Source organism: Rhinichthys klamathensis, unplaced genomic scaffold, assembly GCF_029890125.1.
Source record: "Rhinichthys klamathensis goyatoka isolate OS25496 unplaced genomic scaffold, OSU_Roscu_1.1 h1tg001103l_1, whole genome shotgun sequence".
Lineage (NCBI taxonomy): Eukaryota > Metazoa > Chordata > Actinopteri > Cypriniformes > Leuciscidae > Rhinichthys > Rhinichthys klamathensis.
In genome coordinates, this window is record NW_026607344.1 from 111,779 (window position 1) to 136,581 (window position 24,803).

At 36.8% G+C, this 24,803-nt stretch overlaps 1 protein-coding gene across 1 annotated transcript in view; it reads right to left on the reverse strand.

The window, feature by feature from the left end:
* Window positions 1–3,145: 3,145 nt before the first annotated feature.
* The window catches only part of plxnb2a.1 (plexin b2a, tandem duplicate 1), a 51,531-nt gene continuing 29,873 nt past the window's right edge, over window positions 3,146–24,803 (reverse strand). Inside the window, exons 3-36 of the mRNA XM_056244805.1 lie at window positions 24,571–24,759; window positions 24,148–24,276; window positions 23,554–23,654; window positions 22,981–23,113; window positions 22,043–22,199; window positions 21,523–21,634; window positions 21,333–21,444; window positions 21,077–21,178; window positions 19,721–19,816; window positions 19,330–19,417; window positions 16,752–16,912; window positions 16,087–16,235; window positions 15,822–15,957; window positions 13,117–13,253; window positions 12,858–13,037; window positions 12,562–12,673; window positions 11,495–11,704; window positions 11,205–11,384; window positions 10,985–11,121; window positions 10,345–10,445; window positions 9,909–10,138; window positions 9,596–9,777; window positions 8,947–9,013; window positions 8,724–8,870; window positions 8,015–8,171; window positions 7,457–7,557; window positions 6,767–6,851; window positions 6,333–6,484; window positions 6,055–6,215; window positions 4,473–4,620; window positions 4,314–4,378; window positions 4,163–4,238; window positions 3,630–3,704; window positions 3,146–3,495 (exon numbers count right to left, since the gene is read on the reverse strand). Of these exons, the coding sequence (XP_056100780.1) occupies window positions 3,391–3,495; window positions 3,630–3,704; window positions 4,163–4,238; window positions 4,314–4,378; window positions 4,473–4,620; window positions 6,055–6,215; window positions 6,333–6,484; window positions 6,767–6,851; window positions 7,457–7,557; window positions 8,015–8,171; window positions 8,724–8,870; window positions 8,947–9,013; window positions 9,596–9,777; window positions 9,909–10,138; window positions 10,345–10,445; window positions 10,985–11,121; window positions 11,205–11,384; window positions 11,495–11,704; window positions 12,562–12,673; window positions 12,858–13,037; window positions 13,117–13,253; window positions 15,822–15,957; window positions 16,087–16,235; window positions 16,752–16,912; window positions 19,330–19,417; window positions 19,721–19,816; window positions 21,077–21,178; window positions 21,333–21,444; window positions 21,523–21,634; window positions 22,043–22,199; window positions 22,981–23,113; window positions 23,554–23,654; window positions 24,148–24,276; window positions 24,571–24,759 (4,473 nt within the window). The 3' untranslated portion in view covers window positions 3,146–3,390. The remainder of the gene's footprint in view (window positions 3,496–3,629; window positions 3,705–4,162; window positions 4,239–4,313; window positions 4,379–4,472; window positions 4,621–6,054; window positions 6,216–6,332; window positions 6,485–6,766; window positions 6,852–7,456; window positions 7,558–8,014; window positions 8,172–8,723; window positions 8,871–8,946; window positions 9,014–9,595; window positions 9,778–9,908; window positions 10,139–10,344; window positions 10,446–10,984; window positions 11,122–11,204; window positions 11,385–11,494; window positions 11,705–12,561; window positions 12,674–12,857; window positions 13,038–13,116; window positions 13,254–15,821; window positions 15,958–16,086; window positions 16,236–16,751; window positions 16,913–19,329; window positions 19,418–19,720; window positions 19,817–21,076; window positions 21,179–21,332; window positions 21,445–21,522; window positions 21,635–22,042; window positions 22,200–22,980; window positions 23,114–23,553; window positions 23,655–24,147; window positions 24,277–24,570; window positions 24,760–24,803) is intronic.

Genomic DNA, 24,803 nt, shown 5'->3' on the forward strand with positions numbered 1-24,803 from the left:
AACCAACTTCAGCACACAACACATCTAATTCAATGTCCTTTAGCTTGTTGTCCTGCCGTAAATGGCGTCACAGCCTCGTCTTTATGTTGGAGTTACTGACACATGTTCATGTTTCACTCACGCCTGGGACCAGAAGTGATCCGTGTCCTAGTTTACTCTGAAAGCTCTCAGGCCTTCAGGCAGGACCATTCAGAGAAAACAACAATTAATGTCTACTTAAAAATAAACCAATGAAGTTAACGGTGTGGAGGGAGCTAGAATGAGCGCGCGAGAGAGAGAGGGGGTTATGCAATCCTATATTTACCTCCTCTTCTTCTTTTTTACTTTAATTGCTGTTTTCCCGTGTAGATCCAGTGCACGGACAAACATTTAAAACCGCTCCCCTTTTCCGCTGCACTGACATACGTCTTTTCCAGCCTGGCTTTAGGACAAGTAAAAAAAAAAAACCTATTTTTGTTGGTAGAAAAATAAAAAATGCGCAAGCAAGAGTGCTGTTGTACTGAGTGGAGTCATCAGCACTTGTGTTCCTGCATAACAGCGTTATTTGAGTATAATTTCTATATTATTATAGTTCCTATTGATATTTTGAATTAGAATTTTTTTTCACTTTTCATTGTAATAGTCTCTAAGCTTTATGGGTTTTTTTTGTTTTTGTTTTTTACATTTTTGTAGTTTCTGCACTTTTGACATAATATTAAAATGTATATTTCTAAATAGTTTACAATTAGCTTTATTTCAGTAAATGTAATGCGTACTTATCGCCAAGGGAACATTTTTTTTAAATTAGCTTTTCATTTTATTTCAGCTTTATTTGAATTAACAAAAACATTTTAACCAGTTTTAGTTCACAAAAACATCACCGGTGTGAAATTAAATAATATATTCATGCTGTAATTTATTTCAGACTGGGGTGCATTCATTTCCTGGAAAGCACATCCAACACATTAACACTGACAGTAATGGCTTGACATAATACAGTACAAACCATTTACAGTCACTCCCATCTGCAGTAAGTTTAATGTGATGGCCTTCTAATCTACATACATCAGAGCTACCTGTACAATCTTTTTCCCTTTAGTATCGGTCTCTAGACAGAAGATGGTTTAAAATGCACTTTTGGACTTGACTCATTGATCTTAATGCCTCTAAATTTGGTCTTGATTGTTGTAAAGGACCCATCAGCTGTCTATATTGCTTGAAAGCAAACATTTATTAGTGCGTGGACCACTAAACAAACTGCTGATTTAATAAGGACTATTCATTACTAGTTAGTATTAATGGGTTTTTACCAACCATAACAATAAAACGACTGTTTAAGTTGACTGATCATCTCTGACGTCATCTATAAAGATGTATATATATATTTGCAGGATCCTCATCAGGATACTTGCAAGTATCTCTTGGTTTGGTTCTAGCGTTCAGATTTCAGGCCAGGGATATATTAGAAAATATTAGTGTATAACACAATTTAACAGGCCAACATGCACATTTAAAGAGGTAGCGAACAGTTATTGTACAAAAACAGAGAAACATAACTAAGGTCCCTATTGCAATTTTTAATGCAGACACAATCACCACACAACTGATCATTATTACTCGTATTTGTAAGGCACTACCTGGTAAAGAAAGGCAAACAAGAAGCTTTACAATAAGCCATTGACACGGTAGCTAGACAACACAGGAGAACTGGCAGGAGGAGCGAGAAAAAGGAGAAAAGAATATGAAATCTTGGCAGTCTGGCTATATTTACAGTTCAAAGGCATTTCCTGTTGTGTCCATCATGCTCAGAATGGCCGGTGCCAGCCTCTGATTGGCTGCAGTTCGTGACTAAACAATACAGTCCACATTATTATTTTGTCATTAAGAGTGTGCAGTGTTTGGCACAATTGAGTCAGAACATACAGGTAGGAAAATCGTACCATTCGCAAATTACCCCCAAAAAATTCAGTTTGACGACAGATTAAGATTACCATCAGCTGCCTTACCATTTTATATATCTATATATATCTATATTTTTTTTATCAATTAAATCACACTTTAAACAAAATAATTTGATACATATAAAACAACAGATGGTTGCGGACAGCTGCGAAAAAAAAATTAAACTTTGGTAAGCTCTAAATAAAAAAAAATGTATACATTATTTTAAAAGAAAAAGTTTTTTTCCAAAATAAAACAGTACCAATAAACTGAATTCAATTCATTCTATGATATCATGATCTAATTGGCATATGAGTCGCTCAGTCCAAACTATTGCTGTTAAGGCAAATGCTAAGAAAGTCACGTTCGTTCGCATTTCGTTATCATATTCAAAGACAATTCTTTACTATTCGTGTGTTGCACTTCTTTTTAAGAAAGGCAACCAGCAATGTAAACCTCCTTGATTGAATCGGTCTTGTATTGTTGATTTAAAATACAAAAATCATAATTGTGTCATAAAATAAGGCAAGCCATGTGTCGAAGTGCACATATATAAAAGCAAAGATGGTACAAAACATAAAAATGCAACTGCTGGATCAGACACCAAAGGGACGGGAGATTAAAGCTTCCTTGGCCTTTGTTCTGAGTGTCTGCATGTCGTGGATCAAATGCGCTTGCTGTGTTTTTGAGACTTGGACAGTCACTCTGCAATAATGGCCTCTGTTCTTTTGAACACTGCCTAAATTGGAAATTGACTCAATGACATTATCGTACGCAATAACCGGTAAAATACAATAAAAAGTTACTGGGAGGGACAAAAGAAGCACTGGCTCGGACATCAGCATCACGGACACCAATACAAATCGATAGTGCTACCACAAACAGAACCGTGAGCCAATGGCGTCAAAGAACCCACAGGATGTGACAATCACTGCACAGAAATGAAAGTGGCACTTAAAATACACAGGAAAACAAAACGGTGCTCTTCCACAAAAACAATCATCAATTTGTTTTGTCTAAAGCCTCTCTCTCGCTGCCTTAAGTGTAAAAATATATTTACATATAATACTATTTTATTTCATCTACACAGGAAGAATATACCGAACATCTGATTATTGGCATAGCAGAACAAAAAAACAAAACAAAAATGCTGGACTTTCATTGTGCAGGTGCTGATCCGAGAAGTACCATAGTGAGTTTTCAATTTCAGCGACATTTGTGATGTTCCCCTCAGCTCACAGTTTATATTGGTCGCGCTGAATCATGAGCAAAGCTGAAAGCCTTGAGGAAAGGAAGGGTCCGCAAATAGTCTGTGTTCCACCTCACTTTATCTTTCACTCGCCGGAGCAGAGGCTCCCATCAACCAGAGTCCTCCAGAAGGGATGTTCTTATATTTGAGCCCATTAAATTGAGCTGCGTCTTGGATTTAGTGGCACTTCCATCTCCTATCTCAAGTCTGGGCTCCCGACATTAAAGGTCGGTCACTTTATTCTCCAACGCAGCGGCGATCTGCTGCAGTCTGAGGGTCAGCTGTTTGCTCTGGGCGGCAGGGTCCTCCTCCAGCGACGAGATAATCTACGGAAGGCATGCCAAGAAAGAATCAGATATTTGTGTGGTTTTACTCATTGATCTCAAGCAAGAAATTTGTGTAGCAGAGGATGCGAGTCGGTATGGAAAGGACCATCGCCTCAATGTGTAATAACACCTACCCCGTCGTAGTACTTGCTGGCATACTGGTAAAGTTGGTGCAATGCAACCTGGGTGTTTAACTTATCTGTGTGAGACTGGAGAAAGATAAAGAGTCAAATCTGTTATTTTAAAATTAAATTAAATCTAAAATTACACAAAATAAATACAAATTTAATTAAATGAATGAAAAAATGTCCAAATAAAAATGGGAAAAATATATTTTAAAATAAATTACAAAATATAAAAAGTAAAATAGGAAATAATAAAAATAATATATTATATTAAAATATAAAATGACTAAATATATTATATATATATATATATATATATATATATATATTATAAAGACAAAATATAAAATAATACAAATAAAACAAAATTAAATGAAATAATAAAATGGACAAAATACAACATAAAACTAAATAGAAATTACATAAAAAAAAATAAAAAAATAAAAAAAAAGAATATATATAAAATATAAAAATGTCAAAATATAATAAAAAAATAAAAGACAATAAAAAAAAGACAATAAAATAGAATAAAATAAACGTACACGTGAAATCTCTGCAAGGTGCGTGTTCATGTCTTGGTCACTGACTGGAACCATCTGCCGGACGCCTTTGTAATAACTGAAGCGCAAAGAGAACATGGTTATTTTTCTGTGATTACATATGAACAAACTGTTGAACAGAATAGAAACCTACTCATCAACCATCTTCTTGTAAGTGGAGATTTCCTTTGCATAAAGCAGTTTGTTGCTGGGGGACTCCTGTGAAAGAGAGATCAAGAAAGGGAACATGAGACAGAAAGCCAAGATGACATTATAGGATTGATAAAGTACATCTTCAAACGTTGCTGCTCACCCGGGTAAGTTTGTGCTCAGTCTTGGTGCAGGCATCCATGAAGGTCTGGGCGATGACAGACAGAGAGGCGTCTACCACTTCCGTCACATGAACGTCAAACATGAAGTGAGGGTTTTTCAAAATGTTCACCCAGAACCGTAGAGGCAAACTGCAGAAATACACACACACAGCCGATACATCAATTTCTTTGAAGATAAATTATTATTAAATGACTTTAATAATATGTTTTCGTGCATTGTTTTCGATACTTATGGCACAAATTAAGTACAATATTAATATAAAAAATTACCCAGATTTGCTGGTAAAAAAAAAAAAAAAAAAACCAAGATGACAAACCAAGGTTTTCATCTAAAGTCTACCTGTCAAATTAAGCTTGGAGTACCAATCAATCTAGCTTAATGAAGACAACCACAACAAACCCTCTACTGAATAGAAATGCCATTTTATTCTATCTAAGGCATTGTTTTTTTGTTTAAAGGATTGTAATAGCTTTATCTTCATTCCTCCAGAGCTGTTTTTAATCCCTTGATCTAGTGCCTGCATCCGCACCTCCTCATTCAATTAAAGACCATCATTTGTTAGAAAAAAGTTACTGTATCTCAGAGTTTTTGGAATGAGATTTTATTCTAACAGCGTCCCAGAGGCACTGGGCAATCCATACTGAGTCAATACCAGAGTCCCATTGGCCTTGACTTAGAAAAAACCCTTGAAAATAAATCAAAACCCTGTTCGTGACTTACCCAGCAGTCACTGTTCTTCAGCAAAACAATAATGAGAAGGCTAATTTAATGAGCTGCTGATGGCAGTGGATGAGAGAGGGGGAGCAACAGAGAAAAGAGTACTTCGGGGACGCTGATGCAGACCTAACCTGTCAATCTCTCTGCTCATCCAACAAGACACACTGTGAATTTTTTTATCAAGGCTTAACAAAGCCCAGATAATTTAATCTGCCAAGTTAAAAAGGGTTTGGATCATTTCCCTGCAGAGTTTTCAAATCTCTTAGGATTGTTTGTTCTTGTGAGAACTGGAATTTCGTGGTTAGTTGTATGTGAACAAGTGCCTAGCTATAAATGGATATGTACTGTAATTTACCCCAAAAGTTAGGCAGTGTGCTTTTAAATAAATGTGAAAGTTAATTTTTAAATCGCAAGACCTCACAGCCAGCATAATGTTCACTGAATTTACAATACAAATAAAAAAATACATTTAAATATATAACATAGCATAATATAATGTAATATAATATAATATAAGGAAGGGAATTTACAATTGTTATTATAAAATACATTATTTATACGGTATATTAAAACATATATATTTTAAATACAATGTTTAATTTAATATAATAATATATGTTAATTTACCATGAATTATTTAAGAATACATAGGGCCTACATTTTGAAAAAAAAAAGGTCTCATTGTTTAAGTCAATGAAACTCCTGAAGAAAGAAAGTTAACAGTTTGGAGTGACATGACATGAGAGTAAATGATGACAGAATTTCTCATTTTTAGTGAATAATCCCTTTAAGCAGGGAATGTCCAGGACTGTTTAGTGTTATACAGTTTTAAGAGTGTTTCATACCTGTTGGTCTTCCAGATGTGGATGGTCTCCTCATCAACATTGTCATGTTTTAGAGCTTGTTCATCCAAGAAGTCAAAGAAATACTTGACTGCAGGTGGAACCACAGTCCCGGGACACAACACACTGCGGAAGAAATCATCCACAAACTGCTGCAGTGTGCCCTGTAACAAAAACACAGCACATTGCTTTCCAATTCACCACAGTCGTTTCCAATTAAATTTGAGTCTAAATGTGAATGAAATGTTCAAATGTACAAGCAAATATTCAGTCTAATCCACCTTCATAGAGAGCAGTCTGGTCAGGTAAATCTCAGTGATGGCTTTCGTCGTGGCCTTGTCTTTCATACTCCCTCTCTTTGATTTCACTTCGTCAAGCTCATCCGCTGGTCTCACCAGGTGAAATACTTTATCGTCCTCCAGCAAAGCATTTCCTGTTCAACATAAAACAAGCACAATTGAAGGACTGATTGCTCTTCCTGTGTGGAGAACAGTTATTTTAAGCACTTATTCGGTCCATTAGCTTGGATTCAGTTCTACTTTACTGTTCATTTAGTGCACCAGCAGATTTCATTCATTCAGTCTTTTTCCATCAATAAGGACTGTCAATATGTTTTAGACTTTTAAGGGGATCAATAAGAAGCAATGCACTGGTGTCATTAAAACACAATTGGTGGTAGTAGTTTAAGACTTCAATACACTTCAAAGTCACTAACTTTCTTCGTGGTTGTCTTGATTCTGGTCGAAAGACTGCTGGGTGTGCAGAACTCTAGACAAGACAAGGGTGGCACAATCCCTCACCTAACACAAACACACACACACACACACACACACACAGAGAGAACAAAATATAATTTTATTTTAACAAGAAATAATATGGAAGCATATTTTCAAAATTAACTTATTTTACATCTGATTACTTAAATATGTAGGTCATTTTTTTATACCTTTAATAAATAAGACATCACAAAAAGATTGACAAGCAGATAGAACTTCTTATTAAAAAAATTAGTAATAATATGATAATAATAGTAAAATAATTAGTATGAATATTTATATGTGGAAAATAATAAAATATTGTATAATAAAATATTATATTTTTTAATAGTATTGTAAATATATAGTGGTTTTGTATAATGTTTAATAAAATAATACAGAATATCACTATTTAATACAAAATAAAACAATTAAATAAAAGGCCTGTAATAAAATAAAATAATAAATAATAGCATTAATAAAATGCATTAACTACAAAAAAACTGAGTTAAATCACAAATCAAATAATTTTAATAGACTGACAATTATAGCACAGTGACGTGCTCTTCAAGACAACATTAATCAGTGAGAAACATAAGAGAGCCATCATTTTTCAGTTTCTGACAGGAAGCACTTATGCAAATACTCACATTGTAATGGGCCAGTGTGTTGATTCGTTTCCACCTTCCCTCTTTCTGTGATGTCAAGTCCAGATCAGACAGGATCTGCCCTGTAGAGCCAGGGCGCCACTCTGTGGCAAGAAGAGGAAGTAATGTCTTACAACACGGTATGAGGGGGGGGAAAAAAAACCCAACAAACGAATTACACTTGACAACCTGAGAAAAAGAAAATCCCTGGCTGGTTTTTCCCTACACTACTTCTTTTTAACCAGATTCGTCTGTCTGATGGATGATGCGAGACATCGGCTTTAACAATTCAGCACATTTGGAAGAACAACTCATTAAGAACTGCAGGAGCGCAGACCGACATGCACAAAATCCCACCATTAATCAAACCGCTATCTGTTCAGAGCCGGGATTAAGCGTGTCTTCCTCCAATTCCTTTAAATGCAGCACGTTGTTAATAAAGAGAGCCATTTATGCGTGTTACTTTCATAAAGTTTAGAGGCCTTTGGAAATATCCCTGCTGTAATGAATCATAAGTGCAGGGTGGTAAGGAAATAAATTCAAATGTATGCGAGGTCTAACCGAGTGCGACGCTGTCCACCGTGGGTCTCTGGGAGTAGGGCAGATTCCTGTACACCTGCTCGATGATCTTCTCCTTCACCTGGGAGATGCTGTCACAGTTCAGGACTTTGACAGGGGTCACGTCGGGACCCTCACCGTGAACCAGCACCTGCAGGGTCTAAAAAGTTCAAATAGGCTTTAGTATACTGGTTCCATCAAGTGTACAAAGGTCATCAAATAAACAAACAGATAAGAATCACTAGTCAATTACTTAGGCTAAAATCTTGGTTGTAATCCGCTAACAAAATAAGAGTATCGTTTTTGCTTGTTTTCCAAGATCGCATGAATCGTTCTCAGCCAAAACAGTTTCCTCCAGCGGATAATGGCTGTTCAGTCCCTGAGGAGCAGTTTTACAGTCGAGAATGAGATTACACACTCACTGCTGGCCAATGAAATGGTGTTAGGAGAACAATGATGGACACACTAACACGGTCTCCGTTATCCTGAGTCTCTCTTACCATTCTGTATTAACAAGCTTTCCGTTGAACGGGTCCCTTACTGACCGTTTCTGCTAGGAAACCACCTTTGTAGACATATTAGGAGTAAACAGACATGCCACACACTTCAGAAACAAGTGTGGTTCTGGTTGCTAAAATTTGTTTTCCAGGTAATTCCATCATCAGAAATTACACTGTCCTACTGGAAATGAGAAAATACTACAAGTACTCACCAAAATACTGTACTCCACATCATCCCCCAGAAGTCCTGTGTCGTTTAGAGTGTACTTGGCTTTCTTCATCTTGGCATCAACTGGACCTTTTTCCACCTGGTGTTTAATGGCCTTAAAGAGCTTGTAGAGCGGCTCACCGGCTGAGTCCTGCAAGAACACATTAGTCAGCCACCAAAACCAGAAAACAATTGCTGCAATTTCTATTTGTAGCAAAATTGTTCACCTTCAGGAACTGGTAGAGACATATGGACATCCAGTTACACAACATCCTCTCCACAACAGTCTCAGATCTAAACAGGAAACACAGACCGACGATATCATGCCAGTACAGTCAATTTACGAAAGAAAAAAAAAAGCTTCGTTATCTTGCATTCGGATAAATTATGATCTTCATTTGAACAATCCTGATATTGATGGTTAAAAATCACAAGAACGTACTTTTCTCAGTTTCTCTTTTCAGTGTATACAATAAACAATAGAAGCTAAGTACAAAAACAAAGTACAACGAAACCAGTGTAGAACGATTCACAAACAAATGACCCGTTTCATTTAATGAATGGTTCAAAAAGACACGCCCTGTATAATTTACAGCATTATATGGAAGAATATATAAGCAAAATGAACAACAGAACTGAAATATACCTAAATAAATCTGAATCAAACTGAATGACGAGCTTGTGAATTGGAATCAAATTGAATCAGGGACTCCCTACTAAGATTGTTTACTCGTACAAATTAAAAGGCCCAAGTCTATGATATACTAGTCTAAAGTCATTCATTATTGAGTTCAATCAATTGCAGAAAAATTGTGCAACAATATATATATAGTGATAATTATGGACACATGAATTTGATTTGGGGTTGGTTCTGACCTGCGGAGCATGAGTTTGGGGTTCTTGCTGTGGACATATTCCTCCATGAGCTCCAGCAAGAGGGTTCTCATGATGTCCGTGTAGTACTCCAGCTTGCCATGCAGCGCCACCGTCAACAGCGAGGCAAAGTAAACCTTATTCCTGGCATTGAACTCCTGCCGGCCCTCCAGGGTACGAATGAACTACAACACACACATACAGTACATAAGTCAGCTAATACATCGAATCCAGGAGTACACAGACATGTCAGCAGAGCAGAAAACACATTTCAATGTCATCAGGGTTTAGTCTGGAAATGAAGTTAAGCTCTCACGTTGATGAGGAAGGTTTTGCTGTTCAGGAGATTGGAGAACTGGTTGAGCGCCTGGTCTACAATGGGTCTGCGGGATTCTGGGATATCCAGCTTGCCAGTGATCATGACATCGTTGGCTCCATCTTTGGAGGGCAGGAAGAAAACGCGGTTGGTGTAGTTCTTGTAGTCCAGGAATGGGATTCGAGCTTCACTCAGATCACTAGTGTGGTCCTCCATCTCTATCATAAGATCTAAGAGAAACAGAGAGTTGATGCTTTCAGAATAACAAAAACCCATCTTTTTTCTGCAAAGTGACTGCAAGTGACAAGCAAAAAACAAACAAACAAAGTAGTTTGTTCAACCCAAGACAAAAAGACTCATTCAATTTGATTATAAGATGATAAACTATTTGAGAAGCAGGAACAAGTCTGTCGGTATGAATGGCTTGAGATCTTACCTGTGAACTCTTTTTTACAGCGATCTCGGACACTCTCTTCTAAATTCGCCAGCTGATTTTTGATCTTCTCATACTCTCGTTCTGCCTGCTGGCTTTTCCTCCTGCACACATGCAAACACAAAAATTATTTTTAATCTTATTTACTGCTTATTATTATGACTTATGCATATGACTTAATTTTTTATTAAAAGTAGAGAGAGAACGAGAGAGAGCCGGAAATTCTAATACTTTATATTTGCTGTTCAAAGTGAATTTTAATTTATGGTTTGATTTTTTTTGTATCTACTTAATTTAATTTACTTATTAATCAATTTAAATACAATACCTTTTTATTTTTTAATGACACTTGAGCATGAGGATGGGAAATCCAGATATGTTTATTTGCTGTTAAAAATCAAAGTGAATTTTAATTTGTTATGATGATATTTTAAATTTAATTATTTATTATTTGTTGACTTCTTTATTTGTTATATTAGACAGAAATGAAAGGAAATGATAGAGAAAAAAATGGAGGGAATGAGACCATATATAGAGAAAAAACGTATGTCTGAGCGTGTGAGCAACTCACTAGACCACAGCTTTGAAATCGAAGTTATTAAGTTCACATTATTACAGTCTGGTGCACTCTGAGGTTTGTTACCTGTAGCAATAGACCGACGCTGCAATGAAGAGGACCATGGGAATGAGAACAGCAGGAATGATGATGTAAAGAGGAACCTCGTATTTCCTCTCAAAGCGTACAGATCCGACTTTCCACTCGCCTTTTCCGAATTTGATCTGAAAAAGACGAGAAACTTTGAACGCAGGGTAAAATTGGTCAGAACAACTGTGATTAAAACTTGAGGAGAACAGTCTCTAACCAGCAGCTCCATGGCCTCTGAGCTGGTGTCTCTGCGATGGCGTCTGGAGGTGGATTTAGGAGGGCTGGAGGGGGCCACGAGGAACAACTTATCGTCCTCTAAGATTGTCACCACGCACGGCTCATCGCCCACAAACGCCTGGGCCTCTCTGGCAGTCATGGCTTTGGAAAAACCTCGACCCTGTAACACAGAAAAGCAATGAAGCAGTGATTTTTTTTTAAAGCACAATCAGCAGTAACTGGAACAAACCCCCCTTTACTGTAAAATCTGCTGTTAGCAAAAATACTTGCATTAACATTGATGATGCTGCTTTCCGTGATGGCTTTTTCGGTCAAAAGATCGAACAAGGGGTTTGGATGGTAAACAAAATTAGTCAAGTTCTCCACCAAGTTGTCCAGCTGGATGATGGTTCTTAAGGAAAGGTTCACATATGTCTCGTTTACAACCGGAGAGAGGAACTCCAGTACGGATTCGTTCTTAAAGCTAACTTCTTGAACGATCTGCAGGAAAGAAAACAAGTCAGTTTAGCACTAAAAAAGAAATGAGACAGCATGGTGTCAGCTGCATGATGAATGTTGCTTATTAACATTAAGAGAAGGGAGACAAAGGGAAGGAAATATTAGGAAGATGCAGAGGAGAGTGAGAGAGGAAAGGGAACTCTTCAGCTTGGAACCAAGCAATGGGTTATGACAGCCAGACATTTGATCAAAAGGAAATTGCACGAAAATGAAATGCTGACATTTCTTAAGAGGCAATCAATAACATCTGACAGAACAAAAATAGGAAACCAGAAGATTTAAAATTAAAGCACAAGCAACTTATTCAGTCATCGTAATATTAAAGAGATGAAAATAAAAATACTTTCAATAAACAATAACTTAAATTAAAGTTGTTTAGACCACTTTTATTATACGTTTATTTTATATACTATTTTTTATTTAGCTTTTATTTTGATTTATTTGACCTATAATTTTTTTATATTTCTATTTTTCTTAAATTTATTGTTTTAATTTGAGTTATTATTTTAGTATTTAAACTAATTTTATTTCAGTTAGTAGCCAAGGAAACACTTCTTATTTTTTTCATCTAATACTTATTCATTTTATTTATTTCCGACTCTTTTCAATTAACGAAAGCTATTTTTAATCGTTTTGGTTTTAGTTAACGATAACAACGCTGCATCCAACAGGTTTGGAATGACATAAAAGTAAACGGTGACATCTGAACTTTGAATTTTTAGGAAAACTATTCTGTTGCGGAATTCGCTTCACTATGAATTCCAACCTTGCTTATTGTAAGAGACGACTAACTTGACCACAGATTGGTGCAAAAGCATCATGACAAACATGAGACGCACCTCCATGTCGGCAGAGTTGAGATTTAACTCGTCAGAAGAGGGCAGCACTCGCATGGTGGCTCTTTGCACCTGATCAAATCCAGATCCCGTAACTAAGATCTTACGGCCTCCGCTGAAAACACACACACAAAAAAAAAACATACAGACATGTAGCACTTATATACACAGCCATTTATTCTCACCTCTGAACCCACCCCTGTTGACATCTTTGTGATCAGATTTTCAAAGCTATGACATTCAACGTTAGAAATGCCTAATAGCGAGCGACAGTAAGCAAAGATTAAGAACGGACTTACCAAACAAAGCTGGCCTGTGGGGAGTACTCTGTAACTTTGGGATTTGTTGAGTATTCGAAACCGCTGACTTCTTTGGAAGTGTCCTTGCCGTACTTCACAATAACAAGCAACTTATCTGAAGGAATCTTCTGTCCTTTATATGGGCCTGTTTTGCAGGTGATCTCCTGGCCAAATGTCAACCTGTTTGAAAACAGAGGCACAATCAGCATTGGACAAAGATCCAAATATTCCAGAAATATACTGCTTGCTTGTTACTCACACTTCACAAGGCTCTCTGTCCACTGTGATGCTGATGTCATCTTTACTAGCCGTGTCTAGGTGCTGTCCTGTGATAGTGATGATGGTTCCTCCAGCAGCCGGGCCTTTAGAGGGGGACACAGCCAAGGGGACAGGATCCTTGAAGAAGGGAAGAAAACTCTTTCTGTTAACATTTGCTCACTTACAGCTCCCTGAGAGCTAATTTTTCTACATAAGACTAGCTTTATTAAATATTAATAAGGCTATGTATGCACAGTCATTGTTTAGGAGAAAACATAACTTCAATTGAAACTCTGAAAACCTATACCTATACATACACTACCTTTTGGGACCAGTAAGATTTTTGAAATTAATACATTTATTCATCAAGGATGCACTGAACTGATCAAAAGTTACAGTAAATACATTTATAATGTTACAAAAAATGTATGTTAAATAATTTTGTTCATTTTAAACATTCTATTTATCATAGAATTGGGGGGTTGGGACTGTACCAGCACAACTGTTTTCAACATCAATAATAATGATTAAAAAAAGTTCCAAATCAACATATTAGAAAGATTTCTGAAGCATCACGTGACACTGAAGACAGCTTTGCCATGACGCAAATAAATTACATTTTAATATACAGGTCCTTCTAAAAAAATTAGCATATTGTGATAAAGTTCATTATTTTCCATAATGTAATGATAAAAATTAAACTTTCATATATTTTAGATTCATTGCACACCAACTGAAATATTTCAGGTCTTTTATTGTTTTAATACTGATGATTTTGGCATACAGCTCATGAAAACCCAAAATTCCTGTCTAAAAAATTAGCATATTTCATCCGACCAATAAAAGAAGTGTTTTTAATACAAAAAAAAAAGTCAACCTTCAAATAATTATGTTCAGTTATGCACTCAATAGTCAATACTTGGTCGGGAATCCTTTTGCAGAAATGACTGCTTCAATGCAGCGTGGCATGGAGGCAATCAGCCTGTGGCACTGCTGAGGTGTTATGGAGGCCCAGGATGCTTCGATAGCGGCCTTAAGCTCATCCAGAGTGTTGGGTCTTGCGTCTCTCAACTTTCTCTTCACAATATCCCACAGATTGTCTATGGGGTTCAGGTCAGGAGAGTTGGCAGGCCAATTGAGCACAGTAATACCATGGTCAGTAAACCATTTACCAGTGGTTTTGGCACTGTGAGCAGGTGCCAGGTCGTGCTGAAAAATGAAATCTTCATCTCCATAAAGCTTTTCAGCAGATGGAAGCATGAAGTGCTCCAAAATCTCCTGATAGCTAGCTGCATTGACCCTGCCCTTGATAAAACACAGTGCACCAACACCAGCAGCTGACATGGCACCCCAGACCATCACTGACTGTGGGTACTTGACACTGGACTTCAGGCATTTTGGCATTTCCTTCTCCCCAGTCTTCCTCCAGACTCTGGCACCTTGATTTCCGAATGACATGCAAAACTGAGCAACAGTCCAGTGCTGCTTCTCTGTAGCCCAGGTCAGGCGCTTCTGCCGCTGTTTCTGGTTCAAAAGTGGCTTGACCTGGGGAATGCAGCACCTGTAGCCCATTTCCTGCACACGCCTGTGCACGGTGGCTCTGGATGTTTCTACTCCAGACTCAGTCCACTGCTTCCGCGGGTCCCCCAAGGTCTGGAATCGGTCCTTCTCCACAATCTTCCTCAGGGTCCGGTCACCTCTTCTCGATGTGCAGCGTTTTTTGCCACACTTTTTCCTTCCCACAGACTTCCCACTGAGGTGCCTTGATACAGCACTCTGGGAACAGCCTATTTGTTCAGAAATTTCTTTCTGTCTTACCCTCTTGCTTGAGGGTGTCAATGATGGCCTTCTGGACAGCAGTCAGATCGGCAGTCTTAATCATGATTTGCGGTTTTGAGTAATGAAACAGGCTGGGAGTTTTTAAAAGCCTCAGGAATCTTTTGCAGGTGTTTAGAGTTAATTAGTTTATTCAGATGATTAGGTTAATAGCTTGTTTAGAGACCCTTTTCATGATATGCTAATTTTTTGAGACAGGAATTTTGGGTTTTCATGAGCTGTATGCCAAAATCATCAGTATTAAAACAATAAAAGACCTGAAATATTTCAGTTGGTGTGCAATGAATCTAAAATATATGAAAGTTTAATTTTTATCATTACATTATGGAAAATAATGAACTTTATCACAATATGCTAATTTCTTGAGAAGGACCTGTATTTATATATATATATATATATATATATATATATATATATATATATATCTCAAAATAGGAAACATTTACTTTAAATTGCAATACTATTTTACAATATTATTTACTATATTTTTGATTAAACAAATGCAACTTTGGTAAACATACTGTAACAGACGTCTTTCAAAAACATTATAAAATCTTAAGAATCAAAAAAATCTAAACCCATTTTACTTTGTGACTTATTTCCTGAGCGAAACTGAATATTCTGCTCTATTTTGACCGTGAAATTTAAGCAACTTTAAGCTGCAAGATTTCTTTGGTCAACCATCTTCACAAGCTCCATTTTGCTGGTTAATAGCACGACAATGCTGCTTCACGGGATCAGCAAGGGGATTCCTGTTAGTCTAAACTGGTTATTTCAGGGGTGCAATAAATTTGAATTAAGATTACAATCTTAGAAATTAGAAACAATCTTATGAGGCCAAAAAGGCTTCATAACAGAGAAAGCAGTTACCCTGTAAGTGAATGACACTTTCGACTGTCCTACTCTCCCCCCTTCCACTTCCACTTCCACTGGCCCGACCAGGCTGGGTGCATTCGGCAGGTCTACAGGGGGTTGTGAGTGGAAAGGCCCGATCTCACATACGACACTGAAACACAAGGGTAGAACAGAACTATAAGCAAAACAGCTATTTCTAACTTACATATACAAGATGGATGCATTTTAAATGCTCTATATAATCAATGCATATTTATCTAATATGGTGTTCATGCAGTACCTGGTAGAGACTGAGTATCTCTCCGGCTGATGTGTACATGGCACTCCAGCCACAGTGATTCTCTTAATGTCCTCCTGCTTGATGCCCAAGTTAGACCCTTTTATTGTAACAGAGATCTGTCCATTTATCGGCCCATACCGGGGAACAATCTGGAATGAAAGTAGAACAACAAAGTAAAAAGAGACCTATAACACTCAAAACCGTAAACTAGTCACAAAGATTACCCATAACCACTGAGCCCTTGAGTGATACAGCTGCTTCGGAGAAAATCGTTTGCCAGATGACAAATAATAAAACACCATCAGGCACAGGCGGCGCGATCATTAGAGTCTCAGATGAATTCAACAAACACTAAAGTGAGAGTCTGAGATTGTGACTACCAGAGAAGCCATCTATATATCATTTAGGCATGAAAAATTGAGAAGACGATGAAAAGGAATGGTGTTTTCTAGAAAAGATGAGAGAGAAGATGAAGAGTGGAAATTTATGAACTGCATTTGAACCGGGAATGGCGATTTGTAATCGCTGACGTCACGCCAATGAGATATTCTCTGATGCATTTTGAGTTTAGTTTGAAGTGTGACAATGAATTTTAACGAAGTGTATGCATTCCTAGCGTAAGCAAAGTTTAAAATAGGGAGAAAAACAAGAAGACCGGTCCTCACATCAGTGATCTTTGGAGGTGGACACTGCTGCATCTCCGTGTTACACAGGCTTCTGTAGATGCAGGATTTTGGGGTGTCGCACCACACGCAGTTATACTTCGGGTCAGCGTTCTTACACAGACTGCAGTCCTCCCGTCTTACTGAACAATTGTAGAGCACCACTGGAAAGAAAAAAAGAGGAAACAAAACAACACTGACACTGAATTCATCATCTTCAACAAAATAAGGCTCAAAATAGTTCCTTAGTCTTTTTATTTTGTAGAGGAATAAACATTACATTAAACACTGCTGTTTATCAGTGTGCTTTCAGAAATTATGAGTTATGCAAATTAGGCTGTTTATTGTTGTATGTGGTGATTTATTAGTCACATTTAGCACAAATATATGTATTCAAGTTTGATGCTGTCACCAAATTGTCCAATTGAGGTTCTCACCGTTTTTGTGGCTGATAAACAATGCTCAGGATATGTAGGCTGAGCGGCTGACAGACATATTTATTTAAAAATATTGGCTTCGATATACTGTAGTTAGCTAGATTTGATTAATACATTGTAGCATAGCTCACTACATTTTCATAAAGTGTAATTTGACTGTAGCTTAAAGGGATAAGCTAGTTCATGTGTAGACATGTTTAGCAGATGAGGACTGAAAATGACATCTTTCAGTTAAAAAATGCACATCAATTCGACCTGGATGACGTACATGTGCTAGCTACAAACTACTTGTACTTTAAAGTGCACCTATTATGCTTTTTCGGATATTAACTTTCATGTACTGTAGTGTGTTATATAGCTGTTTGTGAATGTAAAAGGGCTGCAAAAGTTTCAAAGACCAAAGCGCACAATAAATGTTCTTGTCGCCCAAAAAAATTTAAATAATAATAATTATGAACTGCCTGAAATGAGTATTCAGTAATCCCAGTCTTACTTCCTGCACGAACCTACGTAGGTTTGTAACAAATCCGGTAACACTTTACAATACGGGTGCACTAATAAGCATTAATTCATGCTTAACTAATGCACAGATAATACTGAATTAATGTGTAACTAATGATTATCTAAGCTATTCATTAATGATTACCACATTAGGAACTAATTAAGAGTCTGTATGGTTAATGTATTAGTTCATACATGAATTGTTATTAATTAAATATGTAATTGTGAATTAATTCCCTAATAACTCATTTTTTTAACTAATAGTGTTAATTAATATGTTAATTACCAGAATGAGCCAAAGCCTTGCATTTCAACTTCCAGATAATACAGGTACACTAATATGCATTAATACATGATTAATTACTTCATTGTTAGTGCAAATTCATGTGTAAATTACTACAATTACTAAATTACTAGTTAATAACGATGTGCCTCAACAAGTAAAGTCATAACATAATGATACCTTTGCAAATCATTAGCTAATGATTAATTAAAGCAGACAACTGGAAGTTGAAGTGCATAGCTTTGACTAATTGTGGTAATTAACACATTAATTTACACCATTAGTTAATAAAATATGTTATTAAGGAATTAATACACAATGACACATTGAATTAATAGCAATTCATGTATTACTTAATCTATTAATCATATAGACTCTTTATTAGTTGCTGATGCAGTAATCATTAATTAATGGTTTAGTTCTTCATGAATCATACATTAACTCATGATTATCTGTGCATTAGTTAAACATGAATTAATGCATATTAGTGCACCCGTATTGTAAAGTGTTACCACAAATCCGAATAATGCCCGCTGCGGTCTTTATTGGCTGCCGTTGAGCAAACGCCTACTTTGACCAGCCCTCAAACACTGTAGTTGTAGCTAAGGCCTGGAAGAGTTTGCACTGCGAAATCAAAACCACTTTCCATGCACTTCCAAAGGATGAGGACTCGGGATCGAATTGAAATGGTAAAACTGATGCCATCGTTACTGTTTGTATCACTGTGTGTGTATACAAGTCTCCGGAAACCTATGGAGCTAAAATTCAGATACGGTAAAGGCAGTTTCATTACCAACATGTGCTGTAAGCGGTGGACCAATCACAACAGACTGGGCCATCTGACCAATCAGAGCAGAGTAGGCTCTCGGAAAGGAGGCGTTTAGAGAGACCAGATCCTTTATTGAACCATTTCAGGCACAGTGAGAAAAGAGGCGATGATGCAATATATATTATGAGAAAATAACAGTTTTTTGATCTTGGATGCATGTAAACTTATTGCAAAAGACAAAATTAGGAAACTTTAAAATAGCACAACAAGGGCACTTTAAATTAGTTCACCCATAAATTAAAAACTTTTCGAAGCACATTTATTTTAATCTGAAAGATGGCATTTTCAAAGTGCTCATCTGCTAAAATTGTCTAAACCATCCCTAGATAATATAAAAACAAGATACATGAGATCAGTTTCCAAGCTGTAAATGATAACTTATGTAAATCTGCTTATTTTAAGTCATTCATCAGATGTGTTTATACAACCTTTCCAGATATTGAAGATCCATGTTTACTGGATGAATGCCGTTTCAGAGGAGTTTTCCTGCCTCTAACAACTATTATATGAACCAAATTCATTTAAATATACCTCTGAGGGTGCTGTCAATCATCCTCTCTGTGTCTTTATCCTTTATGTAGAACGTCACATTCACCTCTGGCTCTTTGTCATACGCAAACTGGCATAAAAACAGCAGAATGGTGTCATTAAACATGCAAACAGATACAGACAAACATATCACCGTATCTGGAACAACTGTGTGCCGCAGCAAATTCTCCCCTGATGTGTTTGAGAACCTGATCACCATGTGTTTGCTACGCCCACATAGGACTGAGTCTTACACACACATGCAGCTCAATAGCTGTAAATGCCATATTGGCTGGTGCTCAAACTTCAGAAACAAATCAATGTGTGAACAGAGGAGAAGGGAGGAAGTGAGGGAGATATAATAGGAGGAGGAATACGAGTGGAGAGTACTGACCTCATATCCCTCAAATTTGTACGTTGACCCCTCAGACACCACAGTCACCTCGCCCACCTGTTTCATGAGCTCAGTGCCAATCTGAAAGGTTTTGACCTGAGAGAGATGGAGAAAATGTAATGCTGTTTATGCAGACTCTTTAAGAAGGCATTTTACTATATAAAAAAATCTAGTATCATGTGTGATAAAAAAAAATAGTCTAAACTATATTTTTTTACTTTTGTCCTTGGTAGTTATTCGAGGAACGCGACTATATCCGCGGACACTGTGGATAATATGAGGGTCGGGCGGGCCAAGTACTAAAAAATAACATTCTGATTATTTGCGGGTGGGTCGCCGGTGAAAGAGATAAATCATTAATGATGGATATATTAATGTGTTTAAAGCCTAATTCTTCATCAGGCACTAATTTTCAGACTTCATTAAGCTACGTACTTGCGGGGTCCACTTGTTTAAGCAGTAATGGAGGCAAATCAGATCTGAGAGAAATTTCAAAAAGGAGAATTAAAAAGTGTGGGAGCGTTAACTTTTAAGTGAAGTAGTTATCCGGGACGAATCAAGTGCTGGGTATGTGATATGTAACGGCTGTGAAGTATTGTATGTATATGACAATAAACTAATAATGCCTATGAAGCCCAAGCCTTTTCTTGGGCTGATGATTTATTTTTTTATCCGCGGATTGATGACGTTAGAGCTCATCAGCGCATCACTAGTCACTAGAAAGCTACATAGTTGGGCATAGATTCATATCTCTTATATCACTTAATATTTATGTATATGCATTATTGTTTAAAAGTTTGGGCTCAGTATGATTTGTTAAAAGAAATTAATACTTTTATTCAGCAAGAAATAAAAAAAAGTGAGAGATCTATTTCTAATAACCTTCTATTCAGCAAAGAATGCTGACAAAAATGTATCATGGTTTCCAAAAATAATAAGTAGCACAATTGTTTTCAACATTAATAACATCAGCTTTGCCAACACAGGAAAAAAAATTATAAAAAAAAAATTTATAAAAAAAAAAAAAAAAATCCCTGTAATAATATTTTACAATAAAATTACAAAAAAAAAATGTAAGGAGCCATGGAGAGCAAAAGAAACCGACCCCAAACTTTTGAACAATATATCAAAATAATAAGAATTAAGTAAAATTATTTCATATCAAAATATCTGAATTTAATTAATTAATGAAACTTAAATCAATATATTATTTTCATTTATTAACGGTATTTAGAAAGCATCCGTTTAAACAGTGGGATAATGCACAGCCACCAGGTAATTATCGCAAAACAAAAAACTTATTTGTAAAACTTATTTTCTTCAAGAACATCTACTGTAGCAATGCATGTACTTTACCGAATATTTTTCTAGATTTTTGCCCTGAAATTGGATGGGAGTTTTGATGCCAACAGGAATAAGCAGAGGTTCAGGGATCTCAAACTGAGGACACCTGTCATCCTGCAAAAATAAACCAAAGGAAGAAAATCAAATAAAACTATTATTAGTCATGTTTTGTCACCAGAAGATGATCGCTCACCATATATTAATGCACAAACAGGCATATTAAATTAACACGCATGCATTCATTAACTATCATCCTAACATGACTCACCTCAGTGTGTTTGATGATAAGATTTTCCTCGACAGACTCAACACTATCACTGCATGTGTGATCACGAATGTTCCACTGGCAGCCCCACTTACTGGTCACACATGCGATGCACCTGCAGAACACACAACCGACCAATCAGAAAGAAATCCTGAATGGAATATACATTTTTTTAAAGCTGCCTGATACTCACGGAGTATTGTCTGATCTTTTCACCACGGCTGCACAGTTGTAGAACTCAAATGCACCGGATGCCACTTCAATGCCATCATTCACTGTGATTTTCACTGGCACTGACACAAAATCTACACACATGCATATGGGAAATGGGAATCAAATGGGCTATTAGGTATGAGTAATTCATAAGACCAATTCTGAACTTTTAGAGCTCAACAGGTAATAGCAACGCCAAGGTCATGAGTTCGATTCCCAAGAAAAGCATGCCTTGATACAAGCTTATTTAACTCTAGAATCAACAAGTAATAGATTAAGCTTCAGTGTGATTTTTTCATCTGATCAGTCTCCAAATTAAAAATCACAAAACTAGCAAATTACAAACATGAAGAAATGAAAAACTATTCGTGCCTGGCGGCAATTTTTAGGCATTCTGCTCGACAAACACCATCTGTTTGTTCAGGGAGTAAAGGAGGCAGTAAGAGGACGGCTTCACAATAGGTGATTATTAAAGTTAAAGGCAAACAGGAAGTTCTCACCTAGTGTCTCAGGTGTGGGCGGGATTAACTCAGAGGTCGGGAGATCACAAATGACCCGTGTGCCTTTCATAGTAGCGGCACTTCTGTAGTCACCAAACTCACACATAAGTCTGTCAGGACTGTTGATACTGGGGAGGGAGGGGATGTTAATCTCCACCTGCAAGTTTCAACCAGAAAACATGGATTTAAGAGTAATATATAATCAATATATATATAAATATGTGAAATATCTGAATTTGTGTGTTTTCTATAGTTGTTTATGGTTGTTGAATGACAGTTTTTAAATATTCAATATTTAGGGCTAAATATAAATAAATAAAATAAAAAAGGTAATAATAATTATTTAAGTATAATTAATAAAACATATCATTTATTAATAATAACAATAAATAACATAAAAGTGATATTATTATAAACATTATACATTTATAATGATTTTTTTCAATCACTTAATACGGTATTATTGATTTTCATAACTTTTTGATAACTTTTCCTGTTCTGAAAATCACAATTTTAAAATTCTCTGTCATTTCAAGGTTTTGCATGACTGTGGGAATCCAACAATATGCAATGTGAAAAAGAAAGTTGAAATAATATTGATTTCAGCAAATCAGGAATATACTGTCATTATTCATTACAACTGATCCAGGAAGTTAATTATGGAATACAGGAAGCCTCTTCGATCAACCATGACCATTTGAGTTTCTTCTAAGACATATTAGAAATGCACGAAGAGTGCTCTGTGCGTTCATGTGGTATGAATAGTTTCAGGTGCATTGTTTACTAACTTGATCACATCAGCTCATGAAAAAAGGATTAGATTCACAGACTGGATCTGTCACAGCCAGTAAATATCAATCCTGAGTCAATCCTTAAGAGGTTAGGGTTTAAAATAACGGCAGACTGCATCACAGCGTATACGTGTTATGCTTTCTTACCGGGGTCCTATGCGTTTTCTTGCAGCTGATGTTGGGGGGCTCAAAGGACTGAATGGCTACACATGTTTGTTTTGGACTCCACAACCAGGCATTCTCTCCATCTCCCTTGCGACAATCCTTCTTCCTTGTACAACTGCAAGAGAAAAGCAGACATTGGGTAATGAGCTACACTGCATTTGCTTTAACTGGGCTGAACACAGGTATGCAATAGCACTAGCTAAAATTTAACAGACAACTCCAAGACTTGGATTACGCCATATTTTAGAGGTTAACATTTTATATATATATATATATATATATATATATATATATATATATATATATATATATATATATATATATATATATATATATATATAAAGAGAGATCTCTAAACAGTTTCCTGCTTGAAACCATACTTTAATATAGATGGAAGTCACATGACCCTAAGGAGCAATTGATCTTTTATTTGGCAGTAGAAATATCAAACTATGTTGTAGTGTGGCAGTGTTATTACTTGTCCAATCTTTTACTGGACAAGAATGCCCAAATGATGTTGTGCTTTTGGTAATGAAATGAATCTAACAGACTTACCGGCCCTCCAGCACACACCAGCCACAATATGGGTCCCGTTGGGACACACATGAGTGACAGTCATTCTTCTGCTCACAGGCCTGCACTGGCACTTTGGTGATCTACACAAAAGAGAAGCAAGACAACATTTAAAAGGCAAATTTGTTTATTTAGTTAGTTTACGATGCCTAATAGCTGATGCATCTGTGATTGAAGGTTCTGCTTCTCCATTAAGAATGTTAAGCTGTGGTCACAATGGACAAAAAAAGTCAATATTGTACCAAAACATGAAGCACTGCTCACACAGAAGCCACTTTCAAACCAAGCAGCTTTCTGTTGGTCAACGCGGCAAATTTGCATGACCAACTTGAACAAAAGTGAAATCTGCATGGGGAACTTGTTTACCCTTAAGAGAAACTCCCAATAGGGCGGATTCCAACTGAAACTATTGGTGTTTCACAATTCACAGTTAATACAGTATTTTCTATCATTCCATTCAAAAATCCTTTCTTTAAGGTTGGCAAACCAACCTTATTCAAACTATTATTTTAACCAGTGGATAATCCCTGCTGACTCAATGTGATTTAAGCGTTGTGAATCTGTTCATAAACAAACCTTTCTGCCAGTGGTGATGTACAAGTGATCCGAAGTTGAATCAAAAAAGAGGTTTTTGTTCACCCCACCATCTGCGCGTTCCCCTTGAATCCTGTGATAAAAGTCAGTGCGGTTGGGATCAAGATGCACCTGCAAGCGAAAAGTTAAAGAATTAATTCATTCATTTTGAAAATGCTTTTACCCAAAGCGACTTTCAAGTTAACTATATTACAGGGGTAGTACAGCTAAAGCAAGTCCTGGGGTTAAGTGCATTGCTCAACTGGTTGTAGCTCATAAATCATCCATCCTTGGGTTTAAACCAACAATCTTTTGGTTACCAGCCCATATCGTGAACCACGAAGCCAGACCACCACAGCAGTCAAACCTCAAGGGCTTAAGTGAAATTCAAAGAGAATAGAAACCAGACGCTGGAATGGGACTCACCTTTAAGACATCTGCTCCACCGGTTCCCAAGAATGCCACCGTGTGCCCATTCTCCACCGCTACAGCTACAGCTGTCAGCATGTCATTTCGGGTGTAGATGGGTTTGACAGACAGAGCATACTCAGGTTTACTGGCTAGTGGAGATGGCAGGAACTCTGCACCACATTTATATTCCTTCACCATATTCTTCTGTTGGGCGAAAATACACAGCACATTCAAAAAGGTTGTAAACA